The sequence below is a fragment of the Manis pentadactyla genome, chromosome 18 (genome assembly GCF_030020395.1).
Source record: "Manis pentadactyla isolate mManPen7 chromosome 18, mManPen7.hap1, whole genome shotgun sequence".
NCBI lineage: Eukaryota > Metazoa > Chordata > Mammalia > Pholidota > Manidae > Manis > Manis pentadactyla.
The window spans coordinates 27,809,401-27,827,202 of record NC_080036.1 but is presented as its reverse complement, the minus strand read 5'-3'; the positions used below and the strand labels follow the sequence as shown (position 1 = coordinate 27,827,202).

General features: G+C 46.2%; 1 protein-coding gene across 5 annotated transcripts in view; it reads left to right on the top strand.

The window, feature by feature from the left end:
* Positions 1–317: 317 nt before the first annotated feature.
* RCCD1 (RCC1 domain containing 1) overlaps positions 318–17,802 on the top strand; it is a 45,351-nt gene continuing 27,866 nt past the window's right edge. For 2 of the 5 annotated variants that reach the window (XM_057494871.1, XM_057494870.1), the window contains exons 1-6: positions 462–1,464; positions 1,545–1,941; positions 2,112–2,233; positions 3,347–3,445; positions 3,734–3,904; positions 4,358–4,387. In XM_057494871.1, the coding sequence (XP_057350854.1) occupies positions 1,290–1,464; positions 1,545–1,941; positions 2,112–2,233; positions 3,347–3,445; positions 3,734–3,904; positions 4,358–4,387 (994 nt within the window). In that variant the 5' untranslated portion in view covers positions 462–1,289. The other 3 variants (XM_057494868.1, XM_057494869.1, XM_057494867.1) reach the window with 3 other exon arrangements.

Below are 17,802 nucleotides of genomic sequence, written 5' to 3'. Positions count from 1 at the left end.
GAAAGGTCCCGGCGCCGCTGCAGCCACCGCGCCCGGGTCTGCTTCCGCTCGGCGGCTCAGCCCAGCTCGAAGCTCATTGGCTCAGCAGAGATGAGTGACAGGGACCAAGTCTCTGGGAAGTAGAAGCCGCCGAGGCGCCCGCCTAGCACGGCCGCTTCCGCTGGGCGTGGGGCCTGCGTGCGGCCCGGAGCGCGGTGGCCGTCCCAGGCTGAGGGGAAGGGCTGGGTGTTGCCGGCTCCGGGGTCGCCCCTGCAGCTTGGCTCCTCGCGAGTGCTCCCCTCGTGCCACTAACCCGAGCTCTGCGGGGGCCTGCAGGTCGGGACCATCTGCTCCCTTCTGCCTCGGGCCTTCGCCCACCCCGCACCCGGGCTGCAGCGGCCCAGCGCCGGCCCGGAGGTCGGTTCGAAGAAGCTTGACCGCCCTGGACCGGCCGCTGCGGGGGCTGCAGGAATTGAGGTAAGCCTCGCCTCGCCCCGCCCTCGCCGGCGATTGGCCCAGGGAGGCTGCGGCAGCCAATGGGCGTCTCGCCCGGGCCGCGCTTCTCAGACCTTTACTCAACCCTGTGGCCGTCGGCCCGGTCCCGGGCTGCTCTGTGCCCACCCTTTCCTCCCTCAGACTTCCTATCGGAAGGAGCCTTCTGAGGGGGTGAAGGGCACAGGGTCAGCACCGAGATGAGAGGCCCCACTGGTTTGGGATCGGATGCGGAAGGGGTTCGGAGCCCACCACCGGGTCAAGGAGCTTTGGTCGAGCAGGCTTCAGAGGCTTGAAATTGCCTCTGGAGTTGTGCTGCCGCGGAGCAGGCCGTGCGGAGAGAGTGGGGCCGCCGTTAACCACTAGATGGTGCGTGGCTCCCTGTCAGTGGGTGGGTGGGCTCCTCGGAGACGGACCGCCGTCTTCCTCACCGGCCCAGTAAGCGCTTGTGGAACGAATGGCTAGATGAAGTACAGTTGAAACGGTTTATATAGGTTCCTGAAAAACCAATAAATGATCGTTTTTATCAGCTCTTAAGTACTGGATTGAATAAGCTAACACTGCTTGTCATGGTACATGCCAGCTCTTGAACCCGTTATTTACAGCTACTCCAAACAACTCTACAAGGTAGATAAAAACATCGCCTCCCTTAACGCCGGCCGACTTGGACTCAGAGCGTAAGTTGAGCACGTCCGCGGGCTCTGCTCGCTGAGAGGCCAGCGTGAGTCCCGGGGCGGGTGTGACCCGCACAGGTTCTCCGCGCGCATCCCCTCGTTCCAGCCCTAAGCGTGCGTCCCGCCGTCCACCCCATTCAGGCCATGGTCGAGGAGCGCCCCGGGGCTTGGTTCGGCTTCGGTTTCTGCGGCTTCGGGCAGGCGCTGGGCTCCGGCCGCGGGCTCCAGGTACGCAGCCCCGAGCCGCTGCGGTTGCCCGGCGCGGGCGCCGACGTCGTCCGCGTGAGCGCGAGCTGGAGCTACACCGCCTTCGTGACCCGTGAGCGCCCCCGCGGCCCGATCCCCACCCACCCCCGAGCCCGGTGCCCGCCCACGCTCAGCCCGCTCTTCGCCCCGCAGGTGGAGGCCGCGTGGAGCTGTCGGGCTCCGCGAGCGGCGCGGCGGTGGGCTGCAGGGACGCGTGGGCCTCGGAGGCGCTCCTCGCGGTGCTGCGCGCCCGGCCAGGCCCCGGGCCCGGGCTGGAGCTGCAGGCCTGGGCGCCCGGCTCGGCGCTGCACGGGGAGCCGCTGTGGGCGCAGCCGGTGGTGCCGGCGGCCCCGAGGAAAGACGGGCCTGGCGGGGAGACCGCGGCCGGAGCGCTGCCCCTGCTGCCCTGTGCCCGCGCCTACGTGAGCCTGCGGCCGCCCTTCTACCGGCCTCTGGCCGGGGAGCTGCGGGCCCGCCGGCTGGAGCTGGGGGCCGAGCACGCGCTGCTGCTGGACGGCGCGGGCCAGGTGTTCTCCTGGGGCGGGGGCCGGTGAGTAGGGGCGGCGCCGGGCGTGAGCCGGCGGGCCTTCCTGCGGCGGTGGAGGCAGGTGACTGCGGCCTGGAGTGGGAGGTGAGCGGGTGGGGGCGGGTGGGCGTGGCCGGGGCAAGGGAGGGAGAGACCCGCCGTGTGACTGGCTGACGAGCGTGTCCCCCGCCCAGGCACGGGCAGCTGGGCCACGGGACCCTGGAGGCGGAGCCTGAGCCCCGGGTGTTAGAGGCGCTGCAGGGCCTGCCCGTGGCCGAGGTGGCGGCAGGGGGCTGGCACTCTGTGTGTGTGAGTGGTGAGTGACCTGGGGCTCCTCCCGACAAGCTCAGGGGTGTGTAGACACCAAAGCCTCATCCTCCTTCCTTCTGTTTTGGTGGGTGGCCTGGTGCTCGTCCCACATCAGTCAGCCCCCCGCTCGGGACTCCCAAATTCAGCCCCTGTGCCGCCGCCGCCCACACCGCCACCACCCGCTCCCAGCGGGACTGGCGCTGTTGTTCCTGCCTCCTGTGGCTGGTCTCACTCCTCCCATCCATCTGCCTCCGGCCAAGCCTGTCTTTCTAGAATAGTCCCCAGGGGAGCATGAAAGGGAGGGGGTGGCAGCTAAGCCAAGGAGAATGGAGAAGAAGGGCTGCAGCTTCCCAGGTGGCCGTGATGTGTGGCACACAGAAGATACTCAGATGCCCACAGGGAGCAGGGTGGTGGTGGGGGGTGTGAGGCAGAGCGAGGACTTGACTTTGCCCTGTGTTGCTCCAACGCCCTGGCAGGTACAGCTGGTTCCCGGCTGTGGGGCGGGGCTGGGAGCCCCATTACTGCACACCTGCTTCCGGGGCTTTTGCTGCCGCTTAATCACCAGGGGGCTTGAAAAGCTACCTATGCCTGTGCCCCCTCCACGTTCTCATGTGAGGGGCCTGGGTTGGCAGCCAGGCTCAAGAACTGCTGGGCTGGAGGAAAGGAAGACAGGGCTGGAAACAGGGCCCACTGGGAAGTTGTAAAGTTAATGGCAGAAGGAATTTGAGGCCTTAAGCTTGGTATAGTGGTTGGAGCACAGATGCTTCAAATCGGACTTCCTAGGTTCAAGTCATCACTTTGCCCCTTGTGACCTTGGGCAGAGCACTTACCCTCTCTGTGCCTCAAGTTTTCTTGTAAATAAAATGGGGTATAGTATGTAAAGGTGTGTGTGGGGGGGTGTATTGTCATAAAAACTTATGTAGGACTGTTATGAGAATTAAATTATATTTGAAAAATGCTTAAAACACTGACAGATTGAACACTTGATAGAAATGGGCTGTTATTGTTGAATTTAGTTGTCCCTGCGGAGCTCGTGGGTTGTGGGGTTTGGATGGAGGCAGGGGCTCAGGCGGAGGGGGTTCCCAGTCTGTTTAACGGCTCCCCTTTCTCTCTCTTCCAGAGACTGGGGATATTTATGTCTGGGGCTGGAATGAATCAGGGCAGCTGGCCCTGCCCAGCAAGAGCCTGGCAGAGGACAGACAGACAGTCAAAAGGGAAGGTGAGGGTCAATTCTTGACTTCCATGTGTTTCTGCCATTCTTGACTCTGAGACCTTACAGTGTTCAGAAGGGACACACCGCAGAACTCTGAGCCCCCTCTGGAAGGGCACGTGCCAGCGTCCGCACCAACCTCCTGCTCCCTGGGGAACGTAGGATTTGGGAGCACCCACTCAGCCTTGGAGCTAGAGTGTAGTGGGCTCCGCGGGGCTGAGGCATGAAATGAGTTGTTGTATAGTAGAGCAGTGCTCAGTGTTAATCATCATCATCCCTCTGACTGCCTCTCTGAAGCCAGTGGACTGGGTGAAGGTGGTTCTGAAGGGAAGTGTGCAGGCAGGGGTGAGGACGGAGCCTCTGCCCCCTTCATAGCCATCCAGCCCTTCCCGGCGTTACTGGACCTGCCCCTGGGCTCAGCTGCAGTCCAGGCCAGCTGCGGATCCCGGCACACAGCAGTGGTGACAAGTAAGTGGGGCTGGGTGGGCTGGGGCAGGGCGGGGCAGGAAGGCCCTCCACCCGTGCTCTAGCTGGTGGCTGCAGAAGAGATGGCCTAAAAAGCTACTGCTTTTAAGCATCTGTGACAAGTACTGAGGAGCTGCCTCACTCAGCAAATAAAGGCCAACCCCACAGCAGCTCCCCAGCCCGTCAAACCCCAAAGGTTCTCCCTTCTGGAGAGGGGCCATTGTTCGCCGGCCACTTCATCCGACAGCAGGGCCTGCCCAGTCCAGCTTCTAAGACTCCTGAGCTCTGGACCCTTTACCACCCTAAATATTAGACCGTTGTGAGAATGTGTTGTGCTGCATCACACAAATCTCATGGCGTTATAATGTGCTCACTATGGGCCGTGGCAGGCCAGGCTAGACAGAGTCCTTGTCCAAGAGCAGTGGTCTCACCCCCTTACTGTCCTTCTGGTTGCAGGAGCAGGGGAGCTGTATACCTGGGGCTGGGGTAAGTAAACGTTTACTTTTATGATCCTTAAACCATGGCGAGGAAAGATCTAGGGGTAGAGGACAGGTAACAATAGCCATGCAGACAAGGGGAAGCAGGGGCCTCACCTGACTTCTGGTAGACCAGACTGAAAAGCTGGGTATGCCCTTCTCTGGGACAGGCCTAGGCTCGCTCAGGAAGGTCAGAGACCAGACAGGAGAGGAGCTATCAGTACTCTGCCACCTGCCTGAAAAACTGTTGGTCGCAAGAGAATATTTAGCCGGCATGGATGAAACATCTCTTGGTCTGGCATTGGGCAGAAAAAAGATACAACAATCTCTGCTCTGGGTAGCCAAGCTTAGGAGCAGGGGACCCAGAGTAGCATCTTGCTTGGAGTGGCTGGTGGCCAGTGCCTCCTGGGAACCTGCAGGCTCTGTGGGCTGCTTTTCCTTCCTGGGCAGGAAGAGCCCCAAAGCCCAGTAGGGAGGATGGCAAAGAGGCTCGTTGCACCGCAGGTAAATACGGACAGCTTGGCCACGAGGACACAGCCAGCTTGGATCGGCCCTGCCGTGTGGAATACTTTGTGAATAATCAACTCCAAGTAAGGGCTGTGAGCTGTGGGCCCTGGAACACCTATGTGTATGTGTGGAGAAGAGAAGAGCCGACGTAGTAAACAAGGGCATAAACAAATAAATGTACAGTATAGCGAATACTTACAAAGCGAACACCTGTGAAACTCCCTCAGGTCAAGGGAACCAAGCCCCGCCAGGCCCGCCGCTGCCCCTCCCTGGCACAGCCCTCCTGCTTCACCTTAGAGCTGCTCGCCCAGCTTTGTCCTCACGTTGGAAACACCTAGCGCGCTCTGGACAGAGGCCCAAGGCCAGCATCCCAGACCCAGTGACATCAGAGCCTCTCCGTGTGGGGCCGCGGCCAGGGTCGGCTCGAAGCTGCCCCGCTGCCGCCTCATCGCAGGTGATTTGGGGGCAGTACCAACAGTGGGATCCGCTAGAGCTTGGCATCCCCCACTACTCAGCTGCCTGTTTTCACTGCAGATCGGACCATTCACCTTGCCTGCATCCTCCGGCCGTAGTGTGTCTGCTTTTGAACTTCACGTAAATGAAATCATTCTGTGTATGGTCTTCTGTGTCTCGTTTGCTCATTAAGCACTGCAGTCCGTCGTGTCTTGTCCTACACTTTACTCACTTTTGTTCTGTGGTATTCCATTGTGTGACTGTACCTTACGTTATATATTGTGTTGTCAATGGTCATTTTTCCTTTTTATAGAGTTGAAATACACATTAAAAAGTTACCATCTTAACCATTTTTAAATGTACAGTCAGTAGTGTTAAATACATTTACATTGTGGAGCCACTGCCACCAGCCGTCCCCAGACCTCTTTTCATCTTGTAAATCCGAAACTCTGTGCCTGTACCTCATAAGCAGTAATTCCCCCTGGCGTCCGGTAACCACCATTCTGCTTTCTGTCTTTATGCTTCGACTACTCCAGGGAACCTCACATAAGTGGAATCACACAGCATTTGTCTTTTTGTGACTGACATTTCATTTCACTTAGCGTAATGTTCTCAGGGTTCATCCATGTTGTACCCTATTGCACAATTACCTTCCTTTTTTAGGCCTGAACATGCACTGGGTGTATATGCCACATTGTGTTTACCCACACCCACTCACTGGCTGATAGACGCTTGGGCTGCTTGCACGCTGTTGTGAAGGACGCTGCTATGAACATGGGTGTACAAATACCTCTGTGAGACCCTGTTTTCAACATCTTTGGGTATATACCCAGAAGTGGAATTCAGGGGTAATATGGTAATTCTATTTTTAATTTTTTAAAGAGCCTACATTCTATTTTCCACAGCAGCTGTACCATTCTACATTCCCAATATACACAAAAAGATTCCAATTTTTCCACATCCTTGCCCAACACTTGTTAAGTTTCTGGTTTTTCTTGATGGTAGCCATCCTAATGGGTGTGAGATGGTATGTCACTGTGGTTCTGATTTGCATTTCCCTAATGATAATGTTGAGTAACTAGAAATGTTGAGTAACATTTTATGTGCTTGTTGGCCATTCATGTATCTTTCTTGGATAAATGTCTCTTCTAGTCCTTTGCCTATTTTTGAACTGTTATTTTTTTATTGTTGAGTTTTAGGAGCTTTGTAGTAGGTTTTGAAATCAGGAAGTGTGAGTCCTCCAGTTTTGTTCTTTTACAAGATTGTTTTGGCTATTTGAGGTCCCTTGAGATTTCTTATGAATTTTAGGATGGATTTTTCTATTTTGCAAAAAAGTCATTGAGATTTTTATTAAGGACTGCATTGAATCTGTACATCATTTCGGGTAGTATTGGCATTTTAATGATATTAAACCTTCAAATCCATGAAGATGGAATGTTTTTACTATGTCTTCTTTAATTTCTTTCAGCAGTATTTTGTAGTTTTCATTGTACATGTCTTTATACCGCCTTGGTTAATTCCTAAATATTTTATTACTCTTTAAGCTATTGTAAGTGGAATTGGTTTTGTAATTTCCTTTCCAAACTGTTGTGTGTATGTAGAAATGCAGGTGACTTTTGTGTATTGACTTTGTATCCTGCAATTTTGCTGAATTCATTTATTCTCACAGCTTTTTTAATGGAGTCTCTAGGATTTTCTACATAAAGATCATATCATCTACAGAGATAATTTTACTTCTGTTTCCAATTTGGATGTTTTTTTTTCTTTCTTTTATTGCCTAATAGCTCAGACTAGACCCTCCAGCACTAGCTAAGGAGAAGTGGTGAAGGCATGCATCCTTACTTGTTCCTGATCTTAGAGGAGAGGCTTTTAGTCTCTCACCAGTGAGTATTATGTTTGCTTTTGGTTTTTCATACATAGTTTTTATTATGTGGAGGTAGTTTCCTTCTTTTTCTATTTTGTGTGTTTTTGTCATGAAAGGGTGTTGAATTTTATCAAATGCTTCTTCTGCATTGACATGATTGTATGACACTTTCCCCCTGCATTTAGTTGCTTTGGCATATTACATTGGTCATCCTTGCGTTCCAGGAATATCTCGTGTGGTCATGGTATGTGATCCTTTTTAAATGATGCTGAATTCTATTTGCTGGTATTCTGCTGAGGATTTTTGCACTGATGTTCAAAAGGGATGTTCTCCAATTTTTGTGTAGTGTCTCTGGCTTGGGTGTCAGTTATGCTGGTTTCATAGAATGAGTTGGAAGTGTTCCCTCTTAAATTTTTTGGAAAAGTTTGAGAGGTACTGGTGTTAGTTCTTCTTTAAATGTTTGGTAGAATTCACCTGCAAAGCTTTTCTTTGTTGGGAGGTTTTTGATTACTGACTTGATCTCCTTACTAGTTACACGTCTATTCAGATGATGTTTCATGAGTTAGACTTCGTAGGTTTTGTGTTTCTAGGAAATTTCCATCACATCTAGGCTGTCCAGTCTGTTGGCATGCAGTTGTTCATAGCACTCTCCTATAATCCTTTTCCGTAGATCAGTGGTAATATCCTTGCTTTCGTTTCTGATTTTAGTAATATGTCTTCTTTTTTCCTTAGTCCTTCTGGCTAAAAGTTCGTCAATTTTATTGGTCTTTTCAAAGAACCAACTTTTGGTTTGTTTCACTGATTTTTCTCTATTGTTTTTCTATTCTCAATTTCATTTATCTCTGCTTTAATCTTTATTATTTCCTTCCTTTTGCTAGCTTTGGATTTGGTTTATTCTTTTTCTGATCTTTTAGTTGAAAGGCTGTTGATCTTCAGATCTCTCTTGTTGTTTAATGTGAGCATCCATAGCTAGAAATTCCCCCCTAGGCACTCCTTCTACAGCATCCCGTAAGTTTTGGCATGTTGTGTTTTAATTTTCATTCCTTTCTAAGTATTTTCTAATTTCTCCTTTGACCTACTGGTTGTTCAAAAATACTTCCACATTATTTCAAGTGGTTTTTTAAATTGATTTCTAACTTTATCATGTCAGAAAAAATTCTTTGTAGTATGTCTGTCTTTTTAAATCTATCGAATCTTAATTTGTGGCCTAATATATGGTCTATCCTGGAAAATGTCCCATGAGCACTTGAGAAGAACATTATGCGGTGTTTTGGGTGGAGTGTGCTGTTTGTCTTTTAGATCAAGGTGGTTGATTGTGGGAAGTCCTCTATTTCCTTCCTTACCTTCTGTCTGGTTCTATCCATTATTACCCACTGATTGGGTATTGAAGTAAGTGGTTATTGAAGTTTGCAACTATTATTGTAGAACTCTCTATTTCTTCCTTTAATTCTGTCAGTTTTTGCTTCATATATTGATGTTCTGTCATTAGGTGTGGAAATCATTATAATTGTTATCTTCTTACTGTTTTGAGCCTTTTTGTTTTGTTTTGTTTTTTTGTAGATAATTATATTTTCATTGAAGGGTAGTTGACACACAGTATTACATTACATTAGTTTCAGGTGTACAACATAGTGATTCAACATTTATATACAAGACAATTCTAGGTACCAGCTATCACCATACCAAGCTACCAAGCTGTTACAATATCTTGACTATCTTCATTACATCCCGGTTACTTATTATTTTACCATTGGAAGTGTATACTTTTTTGTGTGTGTGTGTGTGAGGGCATGTCTCATATTTATTGATCAAATGGTTGTTAACAACAATAAAATTCTGTATAGGGGAGTCAATGCTCAATACACAATCATTAATCCACCCCAAGCCTAATTTTCGTCAGTCTCCAATCTTCTGAGGCATAACAAACAAGTTCTTACATGGAGAACAAATTCTTACATAGTGAATAAGTTCTTACATGGTGAACAGTACAAGGGCAGCCATCACAGAAACCTTCAGTTTTGCTCATGCATTATGAACTATAAACAGTTCAAATATGAATACTCATTTGATTTTTATACTTGATTTATATGTGGATACCACATTTCTCTCTTTATTATTTTTAATAAAATGCTGAAGTGGTAGGTAGATACAAGATAAAGGTAGAAAACATAGTTTAGTGTTGTAAGAGAGCAAATGTAGATGATCAGGTGTGTGCCTGTAGACTATGTGTTAATCCAAGCTAGACAAGGGCAATAAAACATCCACGGATGCAGAAGATTTCTCTCAGAACAGGGGGGGTGAGGTACTAAGCCTCACCTCTGTTGATCCCCAATTTCTCACTGATGGCCCCCCTGCAACTGTGCCTGTATTAGGTTGTTCCTCCCTTGAGGAATCTTACCCGTCTCTGGCTAACCAGTCATCTTCCGGGGCCATACAGGGAAATGTTAAGTTGGTAAGTGAGAGAGAAGCCTTATTGATTGAAATGGTTAGCTTTTTACTTCTTTGCATATTTATGCCCTGTGGCTTCTATGCCCAGCATTTGTCTTGAGGTATCTTTACCACTTGGAAGAATTATGATACTCGGTAAATTTGATATGAGGCACGAATTCTATTTAAGGGTTATAATTAGAAAGGAAGAAGAAAAGCTATAGAAGTAGCAGGCAGCAGAAAACCTGGGAAGATTGATTATTTCTTTGACATATCTTCTTGTAGAGTAACTTCAGCATGTATAGGTTTTAAGCTACTATTTAAATTGCGCTCACACATTAACATAATAAGAGTATAGTTACATAACCAAAGCATACCTGTAATTACCAGCCATCTCCAGTGAAACCAAGAAAACCAGTTAGGCACCTTAGGCATTTGTGAAAACTTATCTATGATATGGTGGATATTGTCCAACTGAACTTGAACAGTCTGAGAGAAATCAGACAAATTAAAACAACCCATTCCTGGGGACTGTTCACATCCCATATGTTCTTTTAACAGTAAATAGTCTGTAGTTGTAAGATTTTGGAGCGCTACAATTTGCACTTCTCCTAATTCTTGGTTGAGTTCCAACAGTATAGATCCAGTCAAATTTGTTGTTTTACTGTATGCACAGGCCAGCTTAGATATCTCCTTCCTCATTCCCATGGCAAGTCCAGGAGCTGGAGGGATGAGTGCATCTACAGCTGTAGCAGTGCGTGGATCTTTGTTGGGGTTTTTTGATGATCATCTTTTGGCATGATTCTTCCAGAGGGTGCTGATGTTGGAAGTTCTCTTTCATATCGTATCTTAGTTCATTTTCGGGGTAGCCCAATTAGGCTTTGATCCTCTGTATAAACACAAACAGACCCTTTGCCTACACTTTTATATGCCCTTTATACCCTTGTGTAGAACTCATTGGAGGTCACCACACAGGAACTGCCCTTTTTTTTTTTTTTGTATCACTAATCTACACTTACATGACGAATATTATGTTTACTAGGCTCTCCCCTACACCAGATCCCCCCTATAAACCCCTTTACAGTCACTGTCCATCAGCATAGCAAAATGTTGTAGAATCCCTACTTGCCTTCTCTGTGTTGTACAGCCCTCCCCTTTCTCCCACCCCCCCATGCATGCTAATCTTAATACCCCCCTACTTCTCCCCCCCTTATCCCTCCCTACCCACCCATCCTCCCCAGTCCCTTTCCCTTTGGTACCTGTTACTCCATTCTTGAGTTCTGTGATTCTGCTGCTGTTTTGTTCCTTCAGTTTTTCCTTTGTTCTTATATTCCACAGATAAGTGAAATCATTTGGTATTTCTCTTTCTCCGCTTGGCTTGTTTCACTGAGCATAATACCCTCCAGCTCCATCCATGTTGCTGCAAATGGTAGGATTTGCCCTTTTCTTATGGCTGAGTAGTATTCCATTGTGTATATGTACCACATCTTCTTTATCCATTCATCTATCGATGGACATTTAGGTTGCTTCCAATTCTTGGCTATTGTAAATAGTGCTGTGATAAACATAGGGGTGCACTGATCTTTCTCATACTTGATTGCTGCATTCTTAGGGTAAATTCCTAGGAGTGCAATTCCTGGGTCAAATGGTAGGTCTGTTTTGAGCATTTTGATGTACCTCCATACTGCTTTCCACAATGGTTGAACTAACTTACATTCCCACCAGCAGTGTAGGAGGGTTCCCCTTTCTCCACAGCCTCACCAACATTTGTTGTTGTTTGTCTTTTGGATGGCACCAATCCTTACTGGTGTGAGGTGATACCTCATTGTAGTTTTAATTTGCATTTCTCTGATAATTAGCGATGTGGAGCATCCTTTCATGTGTCTGTTGGCCATCTGTATTTCTTTTTTGGAGAACTGTCTGTTCAGTTCCTCTGCCCATTTTTTAATTGGGTTATTTGTTTTTTGTTTGTTGAGGCGTGTGAGCTCTTTATATATTCTGGACGTCAAGCCTTTATCTGATCTGTCATTTACAAATATATTCTCCCATACTGTAGGGATCCTTCTTGTTCTATTGATGGTGTCTTTTGCTGTACAGAAGCTTTTCAGCTTAATATAGTCCCACTTATTCATTTTTGCTGTTGTTTTCCTTGCCCGGGGAGATATGTTCAAGAAGAGGTCACTCATGTTTATGTCTAAGAGGTTTTCGCCTATGTTTTCTTCCAAGAGTTTAATGGTTTCATGGCTTACATTCAGGTCTTTGATCCATTTTGAGTTTACTTTTGTATATGGGGTTAGACAATGGTCCAGTTTCATTCTCCTACATGTAGCTGTCCAGTTTTGCCAGCACCACCTGTTGAAGAGACTGTCATTTCGCCATTGTATGTCCATGGCTCCTTTATCAAATATTAATTGACCATATATGTCTGGGTTAATGTCTGGATTCTCTAGTCTGTTCCATTGGTCTGTGGCTCTGCTCTTGTGCCAGTACCAAATTGTCTTCATTACTATGGCTTTATAGTAGAGCTTGAAGTTGGGGAGTGAGATACCCCCTACTTTATTCTTCTTTCTCAGGATTGCTTTGGCTATTCGGGGTCTTTGGTGTTTCCATATGAATTTTTGAATTATTTGTTCCAGTTCATTGAAGAATGTTGCTGGTAGTTTCATAGGGATTGCATCAAATCTGTATATTGCTTTGGGCAGGATGGCCATTTTGACGATATTAATTCTTCCTAGCCACGAGCATGGGATGAGTTTCCATCTGTTAGTGTCCCCTTTAATTTCTCTTAAGAGTGACTTGTAGTTTTCAGAGTATAAGTCTTTCACTTCCTTGGTTAGGTTTATTCCTAGGTATTTTATTTTTTTTGATGCACTTGTGAATGGAGTTGTTTTCCTGATTTCTCTTTCTGTTGGTTCATTGTTAGTGTATAGGAAAGCCACAGATTTCTGTGTGTTGATTTTGTATCCTGCAACTTTGCTGTATTCCGATATCAGTTCTAGTAGTTTTGGGGTGGAGTCTTTAGGGTTTTTTATGAACAGTATCATGTCATCTGCAAATAGTGACAGTTTAATTTCTTCTTTACCAATCTGGATTCCTTGTATTTCTTTATTTTGTCTGATTGCCGTGGCTAGGACCTCCAGTACTATGTTAAATAACAGTGGGGAGAGTGGGCATCCCTGTCTAGTTCCCGATCTCAGAGGAAATGCTTTCAGCTTCTCGCTGTTCAATATAATGTTGGCTGTGGGTTTATCATAGATGGCCTTTATTATGTTGAGGTACTTGCCCTCTATTCCCATTTTGCTGAGAGTTTTTAACATGAATGGATGTTGAACTTTGTCAAATGCTTTTTCAGCATCTATGGAGATGATCATGTGGTTTTTGTCTTTCTTTTTGTTGATGTGGTGGATGATGTTGATGGACTTTCGAATGTTGTACCATCCTTGCATCTCTGGGATGAATCCCACTTGGTCATGGTGTATGATCCTTTTGCTGTATTTTTGAATTCGGTTTGCTAATATTTTGTTGAGTATTTTTGCATCTACATTCATCAGGGATATTGGTCTGTAGTTTTCTTTTTTGGTGGGGTCTTTGCCTGGTTTTGGTATTAGGGTGATGTTAGCTTCATAGAATGAGTTTGGGAGTATCCCCTCCTCCTCTATTTTTTGGAAAACTCTAAGGAGAATGGGTATTATGTCTTCCCTGTATGTCTGATAAAATTCCGAGGTAAATCCATCTGGCCCGGGGGTTTTGTTCTTTGGTAGTTTTTTGATTACCGCTTCAATTTCATTGCTGGTAATTGGTCTGTTTAGATTTTCTGTTTCTTTCTGGGTCATTCGTGGAAGGTTTTATTTTTCTAGGAAGTTGTCCATTTCTCCTAGGTTTCCCAGCTTGTTAGCATATAGGTTTTCATAGTATTCTCTAATAATTCTTTGTATTTCTGTGGGGTCCGTTGTGATTTTTCCTTTCTCGTTTCTGATTCTGTTGATTTGTGTTGACTCTCTTTTCTTCTTAATAAGTCTGGCTAGAGGCTTATCTATTTTGTTTATTTTCTCGAAGAACCAGCTCTTGGTTTCATTGATTTTTGCTATTGTTTTATTCTTCTCAATTTTATTTATTCCTTCTCTGATCTTTATTATGTCCCTCCTTCTGCTGACCTTAGGCCTCATTTGTTCTTCTTTTTCCAATTTCGATAATTGTGACATTAGATCATTCATTTGGGATTGTTCTTCCTTTTTTAAATATGCTTGGATTGCTATATACTTTCCTCTTAAGACTGCTTTTGCTGCGTCCCACAGAAGTTGGGGCTTAGTGTTGTTGTTATTTGTTTCCATATATTGCTGGATCTCCATTTTGATTTGGTCATTGATCCATTGATCATTTAGGAGCGTGTTGTTAAGCCTCCATGTGTTTGTGAGCCTCTTTGCTTTCTTTGTACAGTTTATTTCTAGTTTTATGCCTTTGTGGTCTGAAAAGTTGGTTGGTAGGATTTCAATCTTTTGAAATTTTCTGAGGCTCTTTTTGTGGCCTAGTATGTGGTCTATTCTGGAGAATATTCCATGTGCACTTGAGAAGAATGTATATCCTGTTGCTTTTGGATGTAGAGTTCTATAGATGTCTATTAGGTCCATGTGCTCTACTGTGTTGTTCAGTGCTTCCGTGTTCTTACTTATTTTCTGCCCGGTGGATCTATCCTTTGGGGTGAGTGGTGTGTTGAAGTCTCCTAGAATGAATGCATTGCAGTCTATTTCCCCCTTTAGTTCTGTTAGTATTTGTTTCACATATGCTGGTGCTCCTGTGTTGGGTGCATATATATTTAGAATGGTTATATCCTCTTGTTGGACTGAGCCCTTTATCATTATGTAGTGTCGTTCTTTATCTCTTGTTACTTTCTTTGTTTTGAAGTCTATTTTGTCTGATATTAGTACTGCAACCCCTTTCTTCTCTCTGTTGTTTGCCTGAAATATGTTTTTCCATCCCTTGACTTTTAGTCTGTACATGTCTTTGGGTTTGAGGTGAGTTTCTTGTAAGCAGCATATAGATGGGTCTTGCTTTTTTATCCATTCTGTTACTCTATGTCTTTTGATTGGTGCATTCAGCCCATTAACATTTAGGGTGACTATTGAAAGATATGTACTTATTGCCATTGCAGGCTTTAAATTCGTGGTTACCAAAGGTTCAAGGTTAGCCTCTTTAGTATCTTACTGCCTAACTTAGCTCACTTATTGAGGTGTTATATACTCTGTCTGGAGATTCTTTTCTTCTCTCCCTTCTTATTCCTCCTCCTTGATTCTTCGTATGTTGGGTGTTTTGTGCTGTGCTCTTTCTAGGAGTGCTCCCATCTAGAGCAGTCCCTGTAAGATGTTCTGTAGAGGTGGTTTGTGGAAAGCAAATTCCCTCAGCTTTTGTTTGTCTGGGAATTGTTTAATCCCACCGTCATATTTGAATGATAGTCGTGCTGGATACAGTATCCTTGGTTCAAGGCCCTTCTGTTTCATTGTATTAAATATATCATGCCATTCTCTTCTGGCCTGTAGGGTTTCTGTCGAGAAGTGTGATGTTTCCTGATGGGTTTCCCTTTATAGGTGACCGTTTTCTCTCTAGCTGCCTTTAAAACTCTTTCTTTGTCCTTGATTTTTGCCATTTTAATTATTATGTGTCTTGGTGTTGTCCTCCTTGGATCCTTTCTGTTGGGGGTTCTGTGTATTTCCGTGGTCTGTTCGATTATTTCCTCCCCCAGTTTGGGGAAGTTTTCAGCAATTATTTCTTCAAAGACACTTTCTATCCCTTTTTCTCTCTCTTCTTCTTCTGGGACCCCTATAATACGGATATTGCTCCTTTTAGATTGGTCACACAGTTCTCTTAATATTGTTTCATTCCTGGAGATCCTTTTGTCTCTCTCTATGTCAGCTTCTATGCGTTCCTGTTCTCTGATTTCAATTCCATCAATGGCCTCTTGCATCCTATCCATTCTGCTTATAAACCCTTCCAGAGTTTGTTTCATTTCTGTGATCTCCTTTCTGGCATCTGTGATCTCCCTCCGGACTTCATCCCATTTCTCTTGCGTATTTCTCTGCATCTCTGTCAGCATGTTTATGATTCTTATTTTGAATTGTTTTTCAGGGAGACTGGTTAGGTCTGTCTCCTTCTCTGGTGTTGTCTCTGTGATCTTTGTCTGCCTGTAGCTTTGCCTTTTCATGGTGATAGGAATAGTCTGCAGAACTGGGACGAGTGACGGCTGGAAGGACTTCCTTTCTTGTTGGTTTGTGGCCCTCCTCTCCTGGGAGAACAGCGGCCTCTAGTGGCTTGTGCTGCGCAGCTGCGCGCAGACAGGGTTTCTGCTTCCTGCCCGGCTGCTATGGAGTTAATCTCCGCTGTTGCTGTGGGCGTGGCCTGGCTCGGGCAGCTGCTCCAAAATGGTGGAGTCGCGTTGGAGCAGGAGCTGCTGGGAGGCTATTTATCTCCGTAAGGGGCCTCCCTGCTCCCTGCAGCCCAGGGGTTAGGGTGCCCAGAGATCCCCGGATTCCCTACCTCTGGAATAAGTGACCCGCCCTGCCCCTTTAAGACTTCCAAAAAGCACCCGCCAAAACAAAACAACGACCACAAAAAAAAAAAAAAAAAAAAAGTGGCCGCTCGTTTCTCTTTATTCTCCGGCGCCAGCCTCAGGCATCTGCTCACTGGTCTTGCTGCCCTGTTTCCCTAGTATCCAGGGCCCCCTGCGCACGCACTGTGTCTGCGCTCTGGCCCGGGTGGCGGGGGCTGGGTGCTCGGCAGCCCTGGGCTCCGTCTCCCTCCCGCTCTGCCTGCTCTTCTCCCGCCGGGAGCTGGGGGGATGGGCGCTTGGCTCCCGCGGGGCCGGGGCTTGTATCTCACCCCCTTCGCGAGGCGCTGGGTTCTCTCAGGTGTGGATGTGGTCTGGATGGTGTCCTGTGTCCTCTGGTCTTTATTCTAGGAAGGGTTGTCTTTGTTATATTTTCATAGATATGTTGTTTTGGGAGGAGATATCTGCTGCTCTACTCACGCCGCCATCTTCCACCCCTCTCTGAAATGTGTTTTGAGCCTTTTATTAATATATCATATCCTTTTTTGACTCTTGTAATCTTTTTTGATTTAAAGTCTATTTTGTCTGATATTAGTATAGCTCCTGCTCTCTTTTAGTTACATTTTTTATATTATTGAAGTATCATTGATAAACAATCTTATATTGGTTTCAAATAAACAGCAGAGTCGTCCAGCAGTTACCCATATTATTAAATCTTCATCCCCACTAGTGTGGTTACTGTCTCTCAACACAGGAAGATGTTACAGAATCACTGGCTACATTCTCCATGCTGTACCACCATCTCCGTGACCAGCTTATATTATGCTTGAGAATTTTTGTACCCCTTTATCCCCCTCACCCTTCCGTACTACCCACCCTAACCTCTCCCCCATGGTAACCACTAGTCACTTCTCAGTGTCTATGAGTCTACTGCTGTTCTTCGTTCTGTTCATTCTGTTTTGCTTTGATTTTTTAATCCCACAAATAAGGGAAATCATATGGTATTTGTTTTTCTCCACATGGCTTATTTCACTGAGCATAAATACCCTCTAGATCCATCCATGTTGTTGCAAATGGCAGAATTTCTTTTTTATGGCAGAATAATATTCCATTGTGTATATGTACTTGGTTACCATTTGCATGGGATATCTTTGCCATCCTTTCATTTTCAGCCTGTTTGTATCTTTGGACTGCAAGTGAGTCTCTTGTAGACATCATACAGTTGAATCATGTGTTTTTAACATTGTGCCAATCCATCTCTTTTGACTGGAGTTTAATCCACTTACATTTAAAGTAATTACTGATGAGGGAATTCCATCACTGCACTGTTTTCTATATGCCGTGTGCTTTTTTGTCCCTCATTTCCTGCATTGCTTTTGTGTGGATAATTTTGTAGTGGAATGTTTAAATTCCTTAATTCCCTTTTGTGTAAATTCTACAGCTCTTTGTGGTTGCTATGGGGATTACATTTAATATAAAGAGCAGAGCTCCCTTGAATATTTCTTGCAGGGCAGGTTAATGGTCACAAATTCCCCCAGCTTTTATCTGGAAGTATCATGATTTCTCTCTCACTTTTGAAGGACAGTTTGCTGGATACAGGCTTCTTGGTTGACTTTTTTTTTTCTTTTTGCTCTTT